The sequence below is a fragment of the Lacerta agilis genome, chromosome 17, assembly GCF_009819535.1.
Source record: "Lacerta agilis isolate rLacAgi1 chromosome 17, rLacAgi1.pri, whole genome shotgun sequence".
NCBI classification, from domain to species: Eukaryota; Metazoa; Chordata; class Lepidosauria; order Squamata; family Lacertidae; genus Lacerta; species Lacerta agilis.
The window spans coordinates 26831921-26851373 of record NC_046328.1 but is presented as its reverse complement, the minus strand read 5'-3'; the positions used below and the strand labels follow the sequence as shown (position 1 = coordinate 26851373).

At 51.3% G+C, this 19453-nt stretch overlaps 2 protein-coding genes across 2 annotated transcripts; one reads left to right on the top strand and one right to left on the bottom strand.

Annotated features, from left to right (window-relative positions):
- Nucleotides 1-639: 639 nt before the first annotated feature.
- On the bottom strand, nt 640-10907 carry FIBP (FGF1 intracellular binding protein). The gene is made up of 11 exons (XM_033174968.1): nt 10778-10907; nt 9019-9186; nt 7956-8154; nt 6680-6806; nt 6004-6104; nt 5219-5352; nt 4165-4273; nt 3769-3832; nt 3418-3504; nt 2920-3017; nt 640-990 (listed from the first exon to the last, which is right to left on the bottom strand). Exons 2-11 carry the CDS (start codon nt 9101-9103, stop codon nt 921-923), a joined length of 1074 nt encoding a protein of 357 aa, XP_033030859.1. The 5' UTR covers nt 9104-9186; nt 10778-10907; the 3' UTR covers nt 640-920.
- A 6006-nt stretch (nt 10908-16913) lies between these two features.
- On the top strand, nt 16914-18352 carry CCDC85B (coiled-coil domain containing 85B). The gene has a single exon (XM_033136060.1). The coding sequence runs from the start codon at nt 17250-17252 to the stop codon at nt 17922-17924; it is 675 nt and encodes a 224-aa protein (XP_032991951.1). The 5' UTR covers nt 16914-17249; the 3' UTR covers nt 17925-18352.
- Nucleotides 18353-19453: the final 1101 nt, after the last annotated feature.

The following is a 19453-nucleotide window of genomic DNA, read 5'->3' as shown; positions in this document are numbered from 1 at the left end:
ACAGGCAGCCTCTGAAATCTGCACCTCTCAAAATTTTGCAATGCAGTTGTCCAGGCAAGTTATGTGTACAAAAAATGCACAGACTGAGGGAAAGCGTGCATGGGTTCATGAAAATAAAAAAGCAAAAGCAAAACCCCACAACTGTATTATGCTAGCAAAAAAAAAAATCGCTTTGCAAAAATGTGGGCATTCGGCAGAATTGCATACAAACATTGGAGACGAGGAGAAAGTTACATAGAAATGCTAGCGAACAGGTTGTGGAAACATGGAAAACGTAGCTCAACGTGGGGGGGGGGCAGAAAACAAGAGAAGGGGAAATGGATAGATTTGCCATGGAGCCTATTCACAGTCACGCCATCCAGAATCAGACAAATCTGCTGCTCCAGAGAAGCGGACACGGAGCAATGGATTCAAACTACAAGAAAGAAGATTCCACCTAAACATTAGGAAGAACTTCCTGACAGTGAGAGCCGTTCGGCAGTGGAATTTGCTGCCAAGGAGTGTGGTGGAGTCTCCTTCTTTGGAGGTCTTTAAGCAGAGGCTTGACAGGAATGCTTTGATGGTGTTTCCTGCTTGGCAGGGGGTTGGACAGGATGGCCCTTGTGGTCTCTTCCAACTCTATGATTCTATGAAATCAAGCAACATCCGTGAGGACTCCTCCTTTATTTCTCAATGCCAACAACAGTTTTAACCCTTAATTTCTGAAGATGTAGAGAGAACAGAGTGACGATTGATGGTGGTGGTGTGTGTGGACACACAACTGTGTGTGTCTGTGCAGGACAGCCGCATCCAGCAAGCGAACAGCAAACGTCTCCCCTGCAGAAGGGCTCTGGGTTCTCTTTTGCCTGGAACTTGTTTCACCTAAAGGTGATTTCCTTCCCCCGTCCAAAAATAAATAAATAAAGAGCTAAGTGCAGAGCTCAGTCGTGGTACATCTTCAGAAGGCAAGCTTTCAGCGTCCCCATGTATCTTTCCCAGAGAGCTTGATGCCTGCAGGAGAAGGGGAGGGGGTAAGAGGTTAACCAGATGGCAGGAAAACATGACGTGATGGCCGCCATCTTGGATGGCTTTAAACGGGGGGATTGGCAAATTCACGGAACGGAAGGCTGCTAATCTATGGCAACTAGCCACAATGGCTATGTTCTCCCCTCCAATGTTGGAGGCTGTTAAGTTTCTACCGGTTGCTGGGGATGACCAGACGGGGAGAGTCGCCGTGGCACACAGGTCCCATTGGCATCTAATGTCCAGTATGAGAACAAGGATGCTGGATTAGACGGGCAATGGGCCTGATCTATCAGGGCTTCTCTTATGAGAGGAGGATGACAGCCCTCTCCCACTCTTGCCTCCCAGTAACTGGTACAGTGGTACCTCTGGTTGCGGACACAATGCATTCCGGGGTGCTGTTCACACCCCAAAAAGTCCACAACCAGAGAGGCGCTCTTGCGCATGCGCGAAGCGCCAATAGAGAGCTTCTGCGCATGCGCGAAGTGCGCAGAACGCTTCTGCGTGTGCGGTGAAACACATTCTTAAGACGGAAAAACGCAACCTGAAGTGGCCATAACCAGAGGTATGACTGTATTCAGTGATACTGGCACAGTGATACTGGAAGTAACGCATCACCTTGCCCTCCAGCAATTTGTCTGAGCTTTTATTGTTTATTTATTTCATAAAATTTATACACTGTTTGGTTGTAAAAAAAAAAAATATTAAAAAAATTAAGCACCCTCAAAGCGGTTTACAAAAGTTGAAGTAGCAAAATGCAAGGGGAAAAAAGATCACACCACTACTTTTAACATACAATAGTTAAAATACTAATATGGATTAAAATTACCTCAACCTCCTAAGCATCTTTCTGAGCAGCTTTTTAAAGCTGTCCAAGCTGGTGGTTATCTTGTGTTAGCAGATCCCACAGTTTTACTGAGAAGGTGTGGGTCTTTTGCAAACGTTAGCCCTACTTATAGAGTAGGCCACTTGAAATTAATGGACATTGCTAACTTAATTCGTGTCAGTGGACCTGCTTTAAATACAACTTATTTGGAAGCGATCCTGTGTGAGAAAGGGAGAAAATGTTTTTGCTGGAAGACTGAGAGTGGGATCTTTCCCCCTTAAAATATAATAATGTGTGTGGGGGGGGGTGTTTTGCAGGAAGAAGGGCAAGTAAAAAGGAAAAAAAGGACAATTAGAAAGGGGGGTATACAGGGGCGTAGCAAGGGGGCGGGGGGGCCGCCCCAAGTTCCAGGGGAGGGAGGGTGACACTTTGGCCGCCCCACCCCCACCCCGCCCCGCCGGGCAGGCCCTGAACAGGGGCATGTCGCCTTTCCCCCCTTCCAGCGGCTATTTTTCGGCGCGAGGGGCAGGCCAGTGAGGAGGGGGCGTCACGCTTGTCCCTGGCATGACGCCCCCTCCTCGCTGGCCCACCCCTCGCACAGAAAAAAAAGCCGCTGGAAGGGGGAAAGGGGGAGGCCAACAGGCGTTTGAACGCGCCTGCTCTGCTTCCCTCCCCCCCCAGCAGGTACAAGCGCCTGCTTTGCCTCCCCCTTTCCCCCTTCCAGCGGCTTTTTTCTGTGCGAGGGGCGGGCCAGCGAGGAGGGGGCGTCATGCCAGGGACAAGCGTGACGCCCCCTCCTCGCTGGCCCGCCCCTCGCGCCGGAAAAAAGCCGCGGAAATGGGGAAATTCCCCCTTTAAGTGGCATCCACGTGCGTCGTGATGTCACGACGATGTCATCGTGCCCCCCAGGGGGGGTGCCTCTGTGCCGCCGCCGCCCCCGGCAGCACAGAGGCTTGCTACGCTCCTGGGGGTCTATAAGGCTTTACTAGCGCAAGTAAACAATTCACTGGCAAAGGCGGGGAGGGGAGGGGGGAACAGAGGAGAATCCAGGTGCTGGGGGCAGGAAGGTGGGGGCTGGCGGTCCCACACACCTGAAGGCATCCAGCGTGTGAGCACAAGCCGTGTACTGTGTCAGAAAGAGACGCACGTCGTTTGGGCTCCATTTGTCCGACCGAAAAGGCTCAACAAACTGCAATGGGAGATGACAAGCGTGAAGGCAAGAGTGCGGCAGCACATCTCACAGCACCTCAGGCTCTGAGGAACAAATGAGCGCCTCCAAGTCTCTCTGCGTGTCCCTCAGGACCCTCCGCGCATCCCCTCCCCAGCCATGCCCCCCGTCCCTGGGCCACACACCTCTGGTTTTTTACCCCTGTGTAATTTTTTTTTCTAATTGTAAGCTCCTTGGGACAGGGACCTGCCTTCTTATACTCTGAAAAGTGGCAGGCATGCTTAGGCTCTAAACACATGTAATCATAATTTAATTCATTGATTATTATTTTTTACATCCCAGCCTCCCTCCCCAGTGATTCAGGCACTATCCACCAGCGTGAGGGGGTGCTCAGATGAGGAGGGGAGGGGAGATTGCTTACCTTCTCCACCAGATCCACAAAAAAGTCACGGACATCTTTGCTGTGGGTGAGCTTGGAGGCAATGTTGATCAGGGCTCGGGAGAGGTTCTGCAAGGGTTAACGGAAGGGTCACAAGAGAGCCCTCTTTCCGCTGCTGCCAACCCAACCCAACCCAGTTTGTGTCTGCAGGATTGAGATTTTCCAAAGGACAACAGCCCCCTCTGATGGCCAGGAGTGAAGTAGCAGGCCAAGTGCACCAACGAATATCAGGCGCAAAGTTCATAGCAGCCACTTGGAGGGAGGGAGGAGCTGCTGGAAAGAGAGTCCCAAAACTAAGGAATGTATCCCAGTGAGGGTCCCTCCATGCCATACCTTGAAATTAGCTTCTACCTCGTTGTATACAGAAATCTTTCCCCGCAACGCTGTACACACCAAACTGGATGGGGAGGGAATAAGGAGGAGAGGTCAGAGAAGGCCTTAAAAGTCTTATTTTACGGTGGATTATGACTAGGGCTCTAGGGGGTTCCTGGGGCCCTCCAGAAGCTGCTGCACTCCCATTGCCTCGGCCCATTGGCCATGCTGGTTGTGGCTGATGGGAGTTGTAGTCTAACATCTAGGGGGAGGCGTAGGCTCCCCACAACCCGGGCACTACCCCTGAAGCCTCAAAGGGCAAGTGGCAAAGCGCCAAATTTCCCTTTGCTCCAACCACGCCCTGGTTGTTTTGCAAACAGCCCCCGGCCCCCTCGGCTAAGGCTGCATCAGAGGTACCTCTTGTGGAGATCTAACAAGTCTTTGTCAGCAATCAGAATCTTCAGCTCCTTCAGGCCCTGCAAGAATTCCTTGTCCAGGTCGACATCCATATCATCCACGTTCGTATCTGCCAAGGCAAGACAGAGGGCATTTGGAGAGAGGCTGGACACGAATGGACAAATGCCCAGGTCACCCAGAGAGGAGCCGTTTTGCTCTTCCTCCAGCCCTTCTGCTAATGAGCTAAGTCATGGTTTGGCTTAGCACAGCGGTGGAGAATTGCTGACCCAAAGGCCGAACTTAGTCTGCCAGGCCTCTCCAGCCGGACCGTGAGACCGTTTCCCTCAAGCCATGCCCAGGAGCCCCACACCTGACGTCATAGGTGACGTCACAGAATAGTAGCGTTGGAAGGGACCCCGAGGATCATCTCATTCAACCCCCTAAAATGCTGGAATCTTTTTGCCCAATGTGGGACTCGCACCCACAACCCTGGACAGCGGTGCAGCTGGAGGAAGCAGGATTCAGCTGCCTGCATGTCAGATGGCGAAGGAGGAGATGGGCGCAATCTCCCTCCCGACCCGCATGAGTCAACTTTGACAGGTGGGTGGTCCCACTGACCTTGCAAAGTAGACCTGCCAAGTGTGTGTGGTGGGGCTGGGAGCAGGGAGACAGTGGCGGAGCCTCATGCTCTGGCACCGGGGGGGGGGCAGAGAGCAGGCGGGGGCGGGGCTGGCACACGTCCTGGGGGCACGATGCGCTGCCTGCGGGGGCGTGGCACCCAGCGCAAGCGGGGGGGGGGACAGCCGCGATGGCACCCCACCAGGATCGCGCTGCTGGGGGCGGTGCACTCCTCCCCCCCACACACACACTCCTCTTCCTCCTCCACCAGTGCAGGGAGATGGAGATCAAACAGGATTCCCCATCCTACTTGGCATGCCTGGACCCACAATTTAGCTCCCTCCAGACAAACCACAAATCTTTTCCAAGACGGATATAAGGAAAGGTAGCGTAACTTCCCAGTTTCCGCTTCACAAACACGAGGACTAGAATCTTGCTGGGTGGGCCCAAAACTCACCCACCGCCCCCAAAGTCCAGTTCTGAATCATCTGCTCAGCACAGTATGCAAAATCTTCAAACGTCAGGTACTGAAGCTTCTTTTTGCCTGTCTCAAATCGGCTGTTGGCGAAGAACACGATGGCTGCATAGTCCCTGGGGGTGGGGGTGGGGGACAGTTAGAGGGCAGGTTTAATGGTACTAAGATAGCTGCTCCGCTAAATCTCAGCCTCCCTGTTACCCCAGAAACCTTTTTTGTGGAACATCCTAGACAAGTCAAGGGCCTCACACAACCATGTTGTGGGGCTCCTTTGAGTGGCTAGCATTAGCCTCTGCTGCTGTAAGGAGCTGGGATGGCCCCATAGAACAGGGTTCAGCAACCTTTTTCAGCCGTGAGCCGGTCCACTGTCCCTCAGACCATGTGGGGGGCCGGATTATATTTTTTTGGGGGGGATGAACGAATTCCTATGCCCCACAAATAACCAAGAGATGCACTTTAAATAAAAACACACATTCTACTCATGTAAAAACACAATGATTCCCGGACAGTCCGCGGGCTGGAATGAGAAGGCGATTGGGCCGCATCCGGTCCACGGGCCTTAGGTTGCCTACCCCTGCCATAGAAGGCTGTTATGTCTTATGTTCTGTACAGCTGATTTTAGATACATTCCTTAAGTTGCCTGAATAGAAAGTGATTTGCTACCTGCCCTGAGATCGTAAAATAATATATTAAAATATACTGAAACAAACAAACAAAAATCCCAAGGCACAGCGCACACGCACACACACACACCCGCTGCCCCTTACCCAGCTAACCGGTCCGAGAGCAGGAAATGCTGCTGAATGTTTTCCACCAGAGACCCACGGAGCTCTTCCACGGCCTTAAAGACCCGCTTGAAATTGTCAAACTGAAACAGAGCAGAAACAAACAGGCCACATCGACACCACAGGCTTAAATGGGTTCAACAGTCTCACCAAGGGAAACGCAGGACTAGATAGATAGAAAGGACTAGCAACCTCTGATAAATCTTTTGAGCAGGGGTCAGCAAACTTTTTCAGCAGGGGGCTGGTCTACTGTCCCTCAGACCTTGTGGGGGGCCGGACTATATTTTGAAAGAATAAAAAAATGAACCAATTCCTATGCCCCACAAATAACCCAGAGATGCATTTTAAATAAAAGGACACATTCTACTCATGTAAAAACACGCTTATTCCCAGACTGTCTGCGGGCCGGATTGAGAAGGCGATTGGGCCGCATCCGGCCCCTGGGCCTTAGTTTGGGGACCCCTGCTTTTGAGAAAGTGGGTGGTTGGAGTTGTAGTCCAGAACAAATGCAGGGTGCCAGGTTGGGGGAAAGGGGCCCTGTGTGACATTCCTACACTTCTGACACCTAGGCAGGTGCCCTTTTATTCCCACCCTACCCAGGCATCCTGGGGAAAGAGCCAGAGGTTCACCCGCCACCCACAGAGGGACGAGAGATTACCTGCCGCCGACAACTCTTGAGGGTCACCCCGGTTTTGATGCTGATGTCATCCAGGTCTTTCTTGGTGCCTTTGGAGAGCTTTTTGCCCAGCACCTCCCGTACAAAGGCCTCGTCGAAGGCGTAATACCTGCCGCCCGAAGGGGCAGGCAAGGAGCAGGATGAGACAACAGAATGTAAGCTTAGTACCTGTGGCCCTCCCGATAAAGCCGGACTACAACTCCCATCATTCCCTGCTGCCCTATATTGTTTTATAGATGCTGTATGGATCTGTGAATATGCCTTCTGCTGCAATTGAGATGCTTAGCTCGTTTTTAGTTACTGTTTTGTCAATAGCGTTGATCTGTTAATCCTATGACTTTAGCTGTAGTTGTGACTCAGCTTATTATTAGTAACTGCTGTGTCAACAGTGTTTCATAGATCGTAATTGTTTTATTGGTGGTTTGTTAATTATTTTACTGTATATGGTTTGTGCTGCACAGGTGATGTTGTATCATGTTATTGTTATTTATTGTTTGTAAGCTGTTGGGGGATTCATTTGAAGTGGAATAGAAATTCATATACAGTGGTACCTCTGGTTACGAACGGGATCTGTTCCGGAGCCCCGTTCGTAACCCGTGATGTGCGTAACCTGAAGTACCGTGTCTGCACATGCGTGAACTGCCAAACCCAGAAGTAACGCGTTCAGTTATTTCTGGGTTTGGCGCGTTTGTAACCTGTGTTGTACGCATCCTGAAGCATTCGTAACAAGAGGTACAACTATACACACACACACACACACACACACACACACACACACACACAGAGTCAAACCTTGTTTCCCAAATGCCTCCATTTTGGAACGTTTCAGCTCCCAAATGCCACAAACCTGGAAGTAAGTGTTCTGGTTTTCGAACGTTTTTCGAAAGCCGAACATCCAACACAGCTTCTGATTGAATGCAGGAAGCTCCTGCAACCAATCAGAAGCTGCGCCTCGGTTGTCAAACATTTCGGAAGCCAGACGGGCTTCCAGAACGGATTACATTCAACAGCCGAGGTTTGACTGTATTCTTTATTGAAGAAATAGAAAAGAAGAAAAAAGTGGCATAGGAATTTAATCAATCAATCAACCCATGCTGATGTATTAATACGCCTGCCTCACCCTCCAACCTTTGCCTTTCCCCCAAGGGATCCTCCACCAAGGATCCTGCCCCAATCCCCCCCCCTTTGGCTTCGCCTTAACATCCCTGCGCCCTCGCCCACGCCACCCTTGGCTTCTTCGCCAGCTGCCCTGCCCCACCTCTCGATCAGCATGGTCTGGCGACAAGGGGGGATCTGGAAGAGCAGCTGGTTCAGCAGCTTGGGAGGCGAGTGCAGGAGGCGCTCCAGCATGTAGAAAGTGCGGTAGTGGTCCATGGTGTCGCTCTGGAGCACGTCAACCGTGGCCCCCGTCTGCTCCAGGATCCCGCTGCGGATGCGGCGCGTCACCGCGTCGTTCACTGCGGGGGCAGGAGGCAAGTGTCCGTATCCGGAAACATGTGATGGGTCAAATCCACAGAAGTGGGTGGGGAAGCCTGTCAGGCCCCTCTGGGTGCGGTGGGGTTGCAACTTACACCAGCAGGACCCAGGGGTCAGGGAGCTGTAGCCCCAAATCACTTGGAGAGCCGCCGTTCCCAAAATACAGCTTATAACCCCACCCATGACTCTCTGCTCCCGCTTTCTTTGAGGACAATAGGAAGCTGCCTTATGTCAGGGCACAGCAATGGTCTATCTAGCTCCATATTGTCTGCACTGGCTCTCCAGGGTTTGTGTTTTATTTTGTTGAACGGGCCTTTTCTGCAGTGGCTCCCCGTTTGTGGAATGCTCTCCCCAGAGAGGTTCGGCTGCTGCCTTCATTATACATCGTTAGGCGCCAGGTAAAAAATGTCAGCCAGCCGAACCCTATAACCCCCCTCCCGACACATTTTTAAAAGGCACTGGGTGTTAATCAAACGAAGACTTGGTTAAAGAGAATCATCATTTTTTTGCCTGGAGCCTAAAGGCATATAATGAAGGCGCCAGGAGAACCTCCCTGGGGAGAGCATGCCACAAGCAAGCAGCCATCACAGAAAAGGCCCGTTCTCGTGTTGCCACCCTTCACATGAAGAAAGGCCTTAGAGGATGATCTCGGGGTCCAGGTAAGTTCATATGGAGAGAGGCGGCCCTGGAGGTATTGTGACCACCACTGGCACGCGGCCCCCAGAAGTCTGCCTGGAAGGGAATGTGGCCCTCAGGCTGGAAAAGGTTATCCACCCCTGTGACTTAAACCATTACACCCTAGCTACAGATGAATGAGAGAACAGAACACAGGGATCCAGCCTTACCTGTGTAGCCATCCAGCCAGAGTTGGTAGACCTCCTCATCGATCAGGGTGGTGTTGCCCACAAAGATGTCCAGGTTGCTCGTCATGGCCCAGGTAATCAAGTTCTCTTGGAGAACTTTGGGATCTGGCTCTAGTTCCCAAACCGGGTCTCAGGAGATCAGGCAGGCAGCTGTCGGGACAATAATGAACATTAGGAAAGCTTGGCTGCTGGATCAGGCCAAAGGGCCACCTAGTCCCAACCCCCTGTTCTCACAGTGGCCAACCAGATGCCTTTGGGAAGCTAAGGACACTAGAACACCAATAAATAGCCTTTTCCACAATCCCAACTGGTGCTCATGCTCAGGGGCATAGATCACGTCCACATCTTAGAGTCATGGCTTCCCCCAAAGAATCCTGGGAACTGTGGTTTGTTAAGGGTGCTGAGAGTTGTTAGGAGACCCCCTCAGAGAGCTGCAGTTCCCAGCACCCCTAATAAACTACAGTTCCCAGGATTCTTTTGGGGGAACCCATGACTGTTAAAGAGTGGATGCGGCCACACTGCCTCTGGCAGCAGGGCTCACAATTCATGAGTAATGCTCATCTAAGGGTCATGGCTTACACCCAATGTATTGGACAGCATCCCACCTTCACCCAAGGGTGCCTTCCAGACCCAGAATCCTACCGTCATGGCCATCACTTCCTTGGTTACTGCTGGTTTATTATTTTTCCCCACCCTGACAATTTAATGAGTTGTAATTTGCCATGCGCATTTTAAATCAAAGAGTGGTACAGAAAGAGTGGTAACAACACACAACAGGAAGAGATGTAAATACACGTAGAGAGAGAGAGAAAGAGTATTCAATTTTTATTGTGATTTATAAAAAATAATAATAATAACAAAGGAAGAAAGGACAGCACTTTGCAGCAGGGGTAGAATGAGGAACATGGACTCGGCCTTCATGCCCGCCCACCCCTTCTGAAAAGAAAGACAACCTGCCCGTCCTCAGAAGCACACTGCCCTTGGGAAAAGATCCAAAAGGCTTTGCCCAAGGAAGGTGGCACTCTGTACATGCTCACAGGCACCCAGTCAGGAGCACCAGACTTTTGGGAGGAGGAATGGCAAAGCCCAGCACCTTCGCATTCCCCCCTTCCCATGGCACTCTGCCCGTGCTCAGAGGCACCCAGCCTGTAGCACCAGAATTTTTTTTATATAAAGTTTTTATTATTTTCCAATAAGACAAAGAAAAACACTACATATACACAATAAGAAAACACAATACATAATAAACAATAAACAAATTCAAACATAATAACAATAACAATAACAATAAACATGAGAAAAAACATATACATACCTAAACACACACTTATCTTTGTACCTTTCTTGTTTCTATCTTCTCTATGTAGGGGCTTCCCCCGTTCCCTCCACTGCATTCAAAATCATATATATTTTGGGTAACTTTATATCTTTTTCTATCAACATTTACCATATCTCTTAATAATCTTTAGATTAATTAATCAAATATAAATCATCACTTAAACTCAATAGCACCAGAATTTATGTGGGGGAAACGATAAAACACTCAGAACCTTCACATTCCCCGCTTCTCCTGGCACTCTGCACGTGCTCAGAGTCACCCAGCCTGCAGCACTAAATTCTATGGGGTGGCGTGGGGCGCAAACCCACAAACCCTGCAGCGCCCCCACCCACCCCATTTCCCCTTCCCTCCCTTTTGCACAGTAAACCCAGCAGCCCAGACTCCTCCGGCCACTCGGCATACCTGGACCGGCTCTCGCCCTCCAAGAGAACCCGGGCGCCGAGGCGAGCCCCTCTCCTCGCGCCGACCATTCGCCCCCTTCCAGCAACTGGTACCGGCCCGCTTTCAGGTGCCCCTGAGTTGGATAGAGCCTTTGCACATGACCCCGTCGGAGTGATCCTTTTCCGGGTCACGTATTTGCCGGAGTCTCTGCGCACGCGTCCTCGCTGCCAAACGGGACGAGCACTCCATCTTTGTGACTGGCGAGGTATTGGGAACTGGCGTCAAAGCGTTAAAGCGCGCTGGGATCCCGGAATGGGCTTAGGACCAGGAGCTTCGTTACGCCTGTATTGGTTTGGTGCTTTGCTTTTATACCTTGTCCGGGGCTGGAATCATCATTTATTCGCTTGTAACACATTTCCTCCCAGTGCCCAGCACTGTATCTTATTTGCGTGTTTTATTTGCCAACGCGGAGGGAAGAACGGAAGCATTGCAGGGGGTTAGACTGGAGGACCCTTGAGATCCCTTCTTTCCAACTCTACAATTCTATGATTCCCAACTGGAATTAAGATTGCCGGAAAAAATATCAACAACCTCAGATATGCTGATGATACTACCTTGATGGCAGAAAGTGAGGAAGAATTGAAGAACCTTTTAATGAGGGTGAAAGAAGAGAGTGCAAAATATGGTCTGAAGCTCAACATCAAAAAAACTAAGATCATGGCCACTGGTCCCATCACCTCCTGGCAAATAGAAGGGGAAGAAATGGAGGCAGTGAGAGATTTCACTTTCTTGGGTTCCATGATCACTGCAGATGGTGACAGCAGTCACGAAATCAGAAGACGCCTGCTTCTTGGGAGAAAAGCAATGGCGAACCTAGACAGCATCTTAAAAAGCAAAGACATCACCTTGCCGACAAAAGTCCGTATAGTTAAAGCTATGGTTTTCCCAGTAGTAATGTACGGAAGTGAGAGCTGGACCATAAAGAAGGCTGATCGCCGTAGAATTGATGCTTTTGAATTATGGTGCTGGAGGAGACTCTTGAGAGTCCCGTGGACTGCAAGAAGATCAAACCTATCCATTCTCAAAGAAATCAGCCCTGAGTACTCACTAGAAGGACAGATCCTGAAGTTGAGGCTCCAGTACTTTGGCCACCTCATGAGAAGAGAAGAATCCCTAGAAAAGACCCTGATGTTGGGAAAGATGGAGGGCACAAGGAGAAGGGGACGACAGAGGATGAGATGGTTGGACAGTGTTCTTGAAGCTACTAACATGAGTTTGGCCAAACTGCGAGAGGCAGTGAAGGATAGGTGTGCCTGGCGTGCTCTGGTCCATGGGGTCACGAAGAGTCGGACACGACTGAACGACTGAACAACAACAACAACAAGACCCTGGCTGCTGGGGCCCGTCTAGTCCAGCTTCCCTTTCTCACAGAGGCCAACCAGATGCCTCTTTTAGGATGCCAGCAAGCGGGACCTGAGTGCTATAGCAACGCTCTCTACCTGCGATTCCCTGCAACTGGATTCAGAGGCACATCACCACCCCCGACAGTGGAAGGATAACATGGCCATCATGCTCAGTAACTGTTGATAGCCTTATCCTCTACAAATGTCTCATTCTCTGGCACCCAGCGGCATACCTAGGGGCTAAGTTGCCCTCCACCAAGGGTGCAGGCCCATGGGCGTGTGCAAAAATCATGCCTCTCCAATCTGGCTCAGAGTGGTTATTAGTGTATAACCTCCAACATTTCCCTGATGAATAATAATAATAATAATAATAATAATAATTATTATTATTATTATTATTATTATTATTATTATTATTATTATATCCCACCCATCTGACTGAGCTGCCCCAGCCATTCTGGGTGGCTTCCAACATATATGAAAACATAATAAAACATTGCACATTTAAAAACTTTCTCACACAGGGCTGCCTTCAGATGTCTTCTTGTATAGTTACTTATCTCCTGGGCTCGGGGGTTGTATAAATAATAATCTTTTGGAGGTCCTGAGCAACAAAGATACTAAGTTGGCCTCAACTAGGGCCAGGGCCTTCTCAGTATTGGCCCCGACTTGGTGGAACAGTTTATCACAAGAGACCAGGGCCCTGCGGGATTTGGCATCTTTCTGCAGGGCCTGCAAGACGGAGCTGTTCCACCTGGCCTTTGGGTTGGTTTCTGTTTGATATTTATGCTTCATTCGTTTATTGGTGAGTTATTTGAAAATGAGACCAGTTTTAATATTGAATTTTTAAATTTGTATTTTAATCTGTTATTTTAAATTGATTGTGTTTATGTTTTTGCTGTGATTTTAATTAGTGTTGCCGCCCTGAGCCCGGTTTTTGGCTGGGAAGGGTGGGGTATAAATAAAATTTTATTATTATTATTATTATTATTATTATTATTATTATTATTATTACTACTACTCCATACCCTCCAACATTTCTCCAAAGAAAAGAAAATAGAGACGTCCTAAGGAAAAGCAGGACATTCCAGGATCAAATCAGAAACTGGGACGGCTTCTGTAAATCTGAGACTGTTCCTGGAAAATAGGGACACTTGGCCATCTGTGCACTCCCCAGGCTGCTGCTCTGAGTGGGCCAGGCAAGGAACAACGGACTCCTCTTGGTGCCTCAGCAAAGGAATCCGGTGGCTGGTTTGTGGCACTATTAGAAGTGTGAGCAGAGCACCCAGTGGAGCGCAGAGGGAAGAAAGATGGAGAGAGAGAGAGAGAGAGAGAGAGAGAGAGAGTGGCAGGAGGAAAGAGGAAGCAATGGAGGAAGGAGGCAGAAGACAAAGCAGTGAGCAGAGGGAGGAGGCAAGCAGGGAGATGGACCTTGAGGAGGAGGAGGAGGAGGAGGAGGAGGAGGAGGAGGAGAGGGAGTGCACAGCAGACCCCAGTGGCTGTGAAGGAAGTCACTGGCGGAGTGCGAAAGATGCTGAAAAGCACACTTTTTGAGTTTCTGGCCCATGGTCTCTCCCGGCTTCGGTGGCACAGATATATCTCCTTGCCGAGGGTGCAAGGCCCAGGGACCACCGATGTGCAGCTCCTTGGCAAGGCCGCAAGGGAGCCCAGGTATGCCTCTGCTGGCGCTTTTGCAACTGATGCAACAAATCAGTTAGTGTCCGAAGCATTAGGACTGGAGAGAGAAACGCAAATGCATCCGCCGCCCTCCTCCTGCCCCCCCCAACAAAGCACCTAAAAATAATTAGGTGCCGTGCACCATTAAGCTTGAGATGTTAAATTCTCTCTAATGTCTTCTGGCACCGTGGAATACCTGCTGCTAAGCATGCCGTTAGGCTTTGCAAACATCTGAATCTTCTGTAAGCTTCGATATTGAATAATAAGTCGAGATACAGAAATATGAAAGGTGCACTCTGAGAGCAGGACTGCCAGACATGGCTAATTAAATACTCTGGTGCCGGACTCGCCTTCCTTGGATGTTTTTAAGCAGAGGTTGGATGTCCATCTGTCATATATGATCTAGTTGAGATTCCTGCATTGAAGGGGGCTGGACCAGATGACCCTTGGGGGTTCATATGGGGGTTCATTCACATTCTTCTCTTTCGATGTGATCTAGTGCACATGCCACCATCAGGCAGCAACACTCATCTGAATTCTGCATAGACCAACAGGCCAGTCCCTAGAAATGGACACGAACCTGACCCTGTCATTAGGTAGAGTGAGGAGGCTGCTTCAGGAAGTTGATTTTGGGTGTTGTGAAACAGCAGAGTTTAAGGCTGCTTTGCCATCAATATGCTGATTCCAGGGGCGGGGCGCAGAGGGTGAACAGAGCCCTCTGACGCCACCGGATTCTGAGAGGGTGCAAGAGGGTGCAACATGATAGATGTCCTGCAGAGATGGGCTGGGATGGTGCCTCCTTCTTCTAAAGAGGCAGTGGCATAGCGTGGGTTGCCAGTGCCTGGGGCCATGTGGAAGGCCAGGTAGGAGGGAGGGAAACAGACTGAGTATGCATGCACATTCAACTGCCTAATGGTGCCTGCATCACCCAGGAGGTTGCAGCCACAGAAGTAAAAAAAAGGAGAGTTGTTCCATTGTCTGGAGAGGTGACTTTCTGGTTTGCATGAAGAAGTGGTTTTCAACAGAGTCCAGCGATGGAAGTGTGCAGCTGTATTGAGGCAGCACTGGGTGTTGAAATTGTGTGCCCTGAACAAATTTGTGCCAAGGGCAACTGCCCCTTTGCTCCCGCCCAATGCTACGCCACTGTCCGACCCTACCTGGAGATTTGCAGGACCTTCTGCATGCTAAGGAGGTGATGTTGCCACCACTGAGCTTTGCCCCATCTCCCCAGTTATTCTAGAATTCTGTAAGTTCCTTGGAGAGCTTTTCAATGAAGCCAGTAAGTTCCATAAACAATATATCCTGCACTGATTGCCCCTGGCAACACCCTAGAAGCATTGCCTGACTTTGCTCTCCATGGAGCTTGTGGGTTTCTCCTTTCTCTTCCGAAAGGGGGGCGGTGTGCAGCATGTGACCCATTACAGACGTGCCCCACATCTGATAGCACCAGTCCCAGTGCCAAAAAAAAAAAAAACCAGCTGAAGACAAAGGCTTTCCCCACCCCCACGTCACACAGGCATTCCAGAATCTTGGATCTGTTCTCTCCCACCTACAAGTTCTGGCAGGACTCCTCCTGTCCCATTGATAGCATTGTGCCAGTGTAAGAGTTCAACAGGTGAAGCTTCTCCAGGAAGCCCCTTGTGGATCAGGAACTGGTTAATTTGGAGGAAGCAGCAAGCAGGAATAGGCGGACAGTTTTCTAAATGGAGAGGAGTAGAAAGTGGAATTCCCCCAAAGATTTGGCTTTGGGAACTTGTGCACAAACGATCAAGAGGGGTGAGCCGTGAGTTGGCCAACTTTGCTAGTGATACTAAAATGTACAGGGGTTATTGAAACTAAAGACACTGTGAAGGTTTCCAGAAAGACTTCTCTCCTAGCTGAGTGAAGGGATGGCAAATGCAGTTCAATGTATACAAGTACAAACTGATGCATGTTGGCACACACACAAAAATCTGAACTTCACATGGGGTCTGAACTGGCAGTGACTGACCAGAAAGGAGACCTTGGAGGTCCTAGTGGATAAGTCGATGAAGATGTTGACCCACTGGGCTGCAGCTGTGAAAAAAGCAAATTCCACTCTAGGGATCATTAGGAAAGGAATTGCAAATGAAACTGCAGACATCATCACGGTGCAACTGCATTCGGAATACTGTAGTGCCCAGGTCTGTTCGCCTCACCTGAAAAAGGATAACGTTGGGAAAGTTTTGGAAAAGGGCAACCAAAATTATCAAGGGGGGGGGGTATAGCGACTTCGTTATTTAGAAAGGTTGCAGCGTTTGGAACTTTTCCGTTTAGACTCAGAAAAGACGAGCAAGAGGTAGCACAACAGAAGTTTATTAAATTATTCAAAATAGCATGGAGAAAGTGGACAGAGAAACTTTTTTTTCTTCCTTTTTGGAACCCATGAACAGTCAACGAAGATAATGAATATCTTTGACCAATTATTTCAGAGTAAATAAGAGCCCCAGTAACACTAATACTGTCCCAGCGGGCTGCGTAGGGTCAATTCAGCGGAGCGGGACTTGCCTAGGTGCAAATGCAGTTGAAGTCAACGGGGCTTACATCGGAGTAGACACGAACAGGAGAGAATGCGATGCTGCTGGAGTCCTCCTGCCAGTTAATCCACCATAATTAAAGCGGGTGCGGTTTTCTCTCCCCTCCCCCATCCTCCCCGTCTCCTTTGCATTTTGGAAAGGTTTTTGCTTGTGCTGCGCTTTGCCGAGCCTCGCGGCCTTACGATGACTATGGCTTCAAGATTTTGTACAAGAGAAGCCAGGGCCTCTGAGTGATGGCGGCGGCGGTCTTCATTAATCCGGATTAAAGCCATTTGCGCGGCCTCTTCTTAATCCTTCTGCCGGCGGGAGGGAGGCTCCCTGCCCGGCGCTTGGACGGGATTCCGAAGCTGCTGCAAATGCATTCCTGCTGCTGCTATTTCCTTCTCTCTCTGCCAGCCTTTGCATCCCACCAGCGCCCCTCTCGCCCCTTCTAGAAGGGGAGTCCGCGCATTCACTCGCCCACTAACGCTTCCCCATGTCCGCCCGCCCCCTTCCTTTTCTCTCTCCTCTACCCCCACCCCACTCCGCCCCCGTTCGGCGCAGGCGCCCCTCTCGCAACTATGCACCTGCTCCCCTACCGTTTAACCCGTGCATTTGCAACGCCGAGCGCGTCGGCTTTTGGCGTCGCTCATTTGGCGGGCCTCCCGTCCGTGCGTCCCGTTATCCCGGGGAAGCAGCAGCAGCAGGAGGAGGAGGAGGAAGGAGAGAGGGGAATCTCCGCCGCCGGGCAGGATGTCCTGCTGCTGCTGCTGTTGCTGAGCAGGGCGAGGAGGGGAATCGTGCAAGATGTCGCTGCTGCTGCGCCTTGGCTGGAGGTGAGCGCGCCGCGGAGGAGCGAGTCCTCTGTGCGCCCCGGCGATGTTCCCCGCCGCCCGCGAGGCCGCGCCGCCGGCCCCCCAGAGCCCGGAGACGCCGCCGACGCCGCCGACGACGCCGGGGGTCTGCTGCCCTGCCTTGGCCGAACTGAGCGACGCCGAGCTGGGCGTGTGCAGCAAGGAGGAGCTGGTGCGCCGCTTGCGCCACGAGGAGGCCGAGAAGCTGGCGGCGCTGGTGCAGCGCGGCCGGCTGATCCAGGGCGTCAACCGGCAGCTGCAGGAGCACCTCCGCGAGATCCGCGAGCTGAAGGCCGTCAACGGGCGCCTGCAAACCGAGAACCGCGAGCTGCGCGACCTGTGCTGCTTCCTCGACGAGGACCGCTTGAAGGCCAAGCGCCTGGCGCGCCACTGGCAGCTCTTCGGGCACCACGCGGCGCAGGTGCTGCGCGACGAGGTGGCCGCCTGCCTGCGCAAGCTGGCCGGCCTCGAGGGCCTCCAGGAGCGCCTGGCCAAGGACAACCTGGAGCTCAAGGAGCTCTGCCTGGCCCTGGAGGAGGAGTGCGCCTCCGCCCGGCCCGACGCCAGCCCCAGCCCCGGCGGAGGCTCCTCCGAGCTCAACCTGCCCTGCGGGCCCCGCGACTTAGGCGACGGCAGCTCCAGCACCGGCAGCGTCGGCAGCCCCGACCAGCTGCACCCCGCCTGTACCCCCGACGACTGAACCCGCCGCCCAGCCCTGCCCTCGGATTGGGGGGGGGGGGGGGGCGCGCCGCCCGGCCCGTCAACTCGTTCATCCAGGACAGGGCGCACGGCCTTCCTCGCCTTCTCCTCTTCCCCCTCCCCAGCCCCTGTCGCTGAAGATTTCAAGCCTCGGGGAAACTAGAACCCACCCGTCCCCCCACATCCCAAAGCAAGGCAACGGTGGATGCATTTAATTTATTGCCACCGTTTTCCCCCCCGTTTTCTTAAAAAGTGGTTTCTGTGTGGTCCATGCTGCATTGGTGAACGCAGCAAGCTTTGACATCACACAGAGCTCTTGTTTTTTTCAAAAAAAAAAAAATATAAAGCCATAACTCTCGCCAGTGTACAGAGCTTTTGGATTGATTACAAGGAGGTGTTTTGTTTTTTTAAATAAAGCCATAAAATATCGTCCGAGGGCCCCTCCCGCCCCCATCTTGCCACCCCTGTAGCTGACATCCTAACACTCCCCCGGAGAAACAGGGACTTCTAAATCGTCCCAATGGAAATCTAGCAAAGTCGGGTACAGCAAGGGTCTCGCTGTTGCCACATTCCAGCTTCAAGGGAGCAAGACCTTTATACAGCATGAACAATTTTGGTAGGAAAAGGGGGGAGGGAGGTAGCACGCTTTTGGAGGGGCGCCCGCATTTCCATGGCTGCACTTGCGGTATTTAGAAATGGGGCGCTGCTTCTGGCAGCGGGCTTCCCCTCTTGAAAGGAGGGGTTTGGGCGAGGTCCTCTTTCTCTTTGCCCTGGAAAAATATTCCATTGTGTGCTTCTCCTCGTTGTGCAGCAATAAAACTGCTAGCACCTTTGCAAAGCTAAGCAGGGTCCAGTGTGGTTTCAAATTGGGTTTTCTTGCATTGCAGGGGGTTGGACTAGATGACCCTGTGGGGTCCCTTCGAACTCTCACGATTCAGGGGGATAGGGGAAAGCAACAGCTTCGAAGGGGGTGTTGTTTGGGGACAAAGCAGTGATGCTTTTGTGGCGTCTTGAGTTTGGCTGGAGTACTTAGGAAGGCGGGTTTCTTGTGCAAGAGGGGATGAGAGAATCAGGGCACACTGCAGGATTTTTCAGACTCCCCCCCCCTTTGCATGCTTCTGTCTCCCCCCCCCCTCATTTATTGAAATTGGAAAGGAACCCAGAGGCTCAGTTGACTGGAACTGCCTGGAGGGGACACCACCATCCCTTGAAAACAGCTGCCCCTCAAAAACTATTTGGAAACCTCGTATTGGCGCAGGATCCTCGAGGATGCAACTCTCTCTGCTTGGAGGGTAGGACCCCAAAAGGAACGGTTATCCTGTTTTTGAAAATGCGCCCTTCTCCTGCTCCTTAGGGAATAAACAAGGATGGTGGGGTGAGGGGGGGGGGGGTTGGCTGCTGGGTGCCCGAGCCAACGACTCCCTGCAACTTGAAAGCGAACTTCTGAATAGCAATAGCTTCCATTATTCAGTTTCGACTGAGAACATGGTTAAACGTGGTGGTCCTTGGAACTCTCCTCCACTTGAAACA

What these genes read in the sequence shown, in the direction of transcription:
- FIBP (XM_033174968.1), bottom strand. Translation starts at nt 9,103, where the DNA reads ATGACGAGCAACCTGGACATCTTTGTGGGCAACACCACCCTGATCGAT. An exon ending in CTCTCGGACCGGTTAGCTGG is followed by an intron (nt 5,353 to 6,003) that starts GTAAGGGGCAGC and finishes CCCCACCCCCAG; the next exon opens with GGACTATGCAGCCATCGTGT. An exon ending in TTGTGGATCTGGTGGAGAAG is followed by an intron (nt 3,018 to 3,417) that starts GTAAGCAATCTC and finishes CTCCCATTGCAG; the next exon opens with TTTGTTGAGCCTTTTCGGTC.
- CCDC85B (XM_033136060.1), top strand. Translation starts at nt 17,250, where the DNA reads ATGTTCCCCGCCGCCCGCGAGGCCGCGCCGCCGGCCCCCCAGAGCCCG.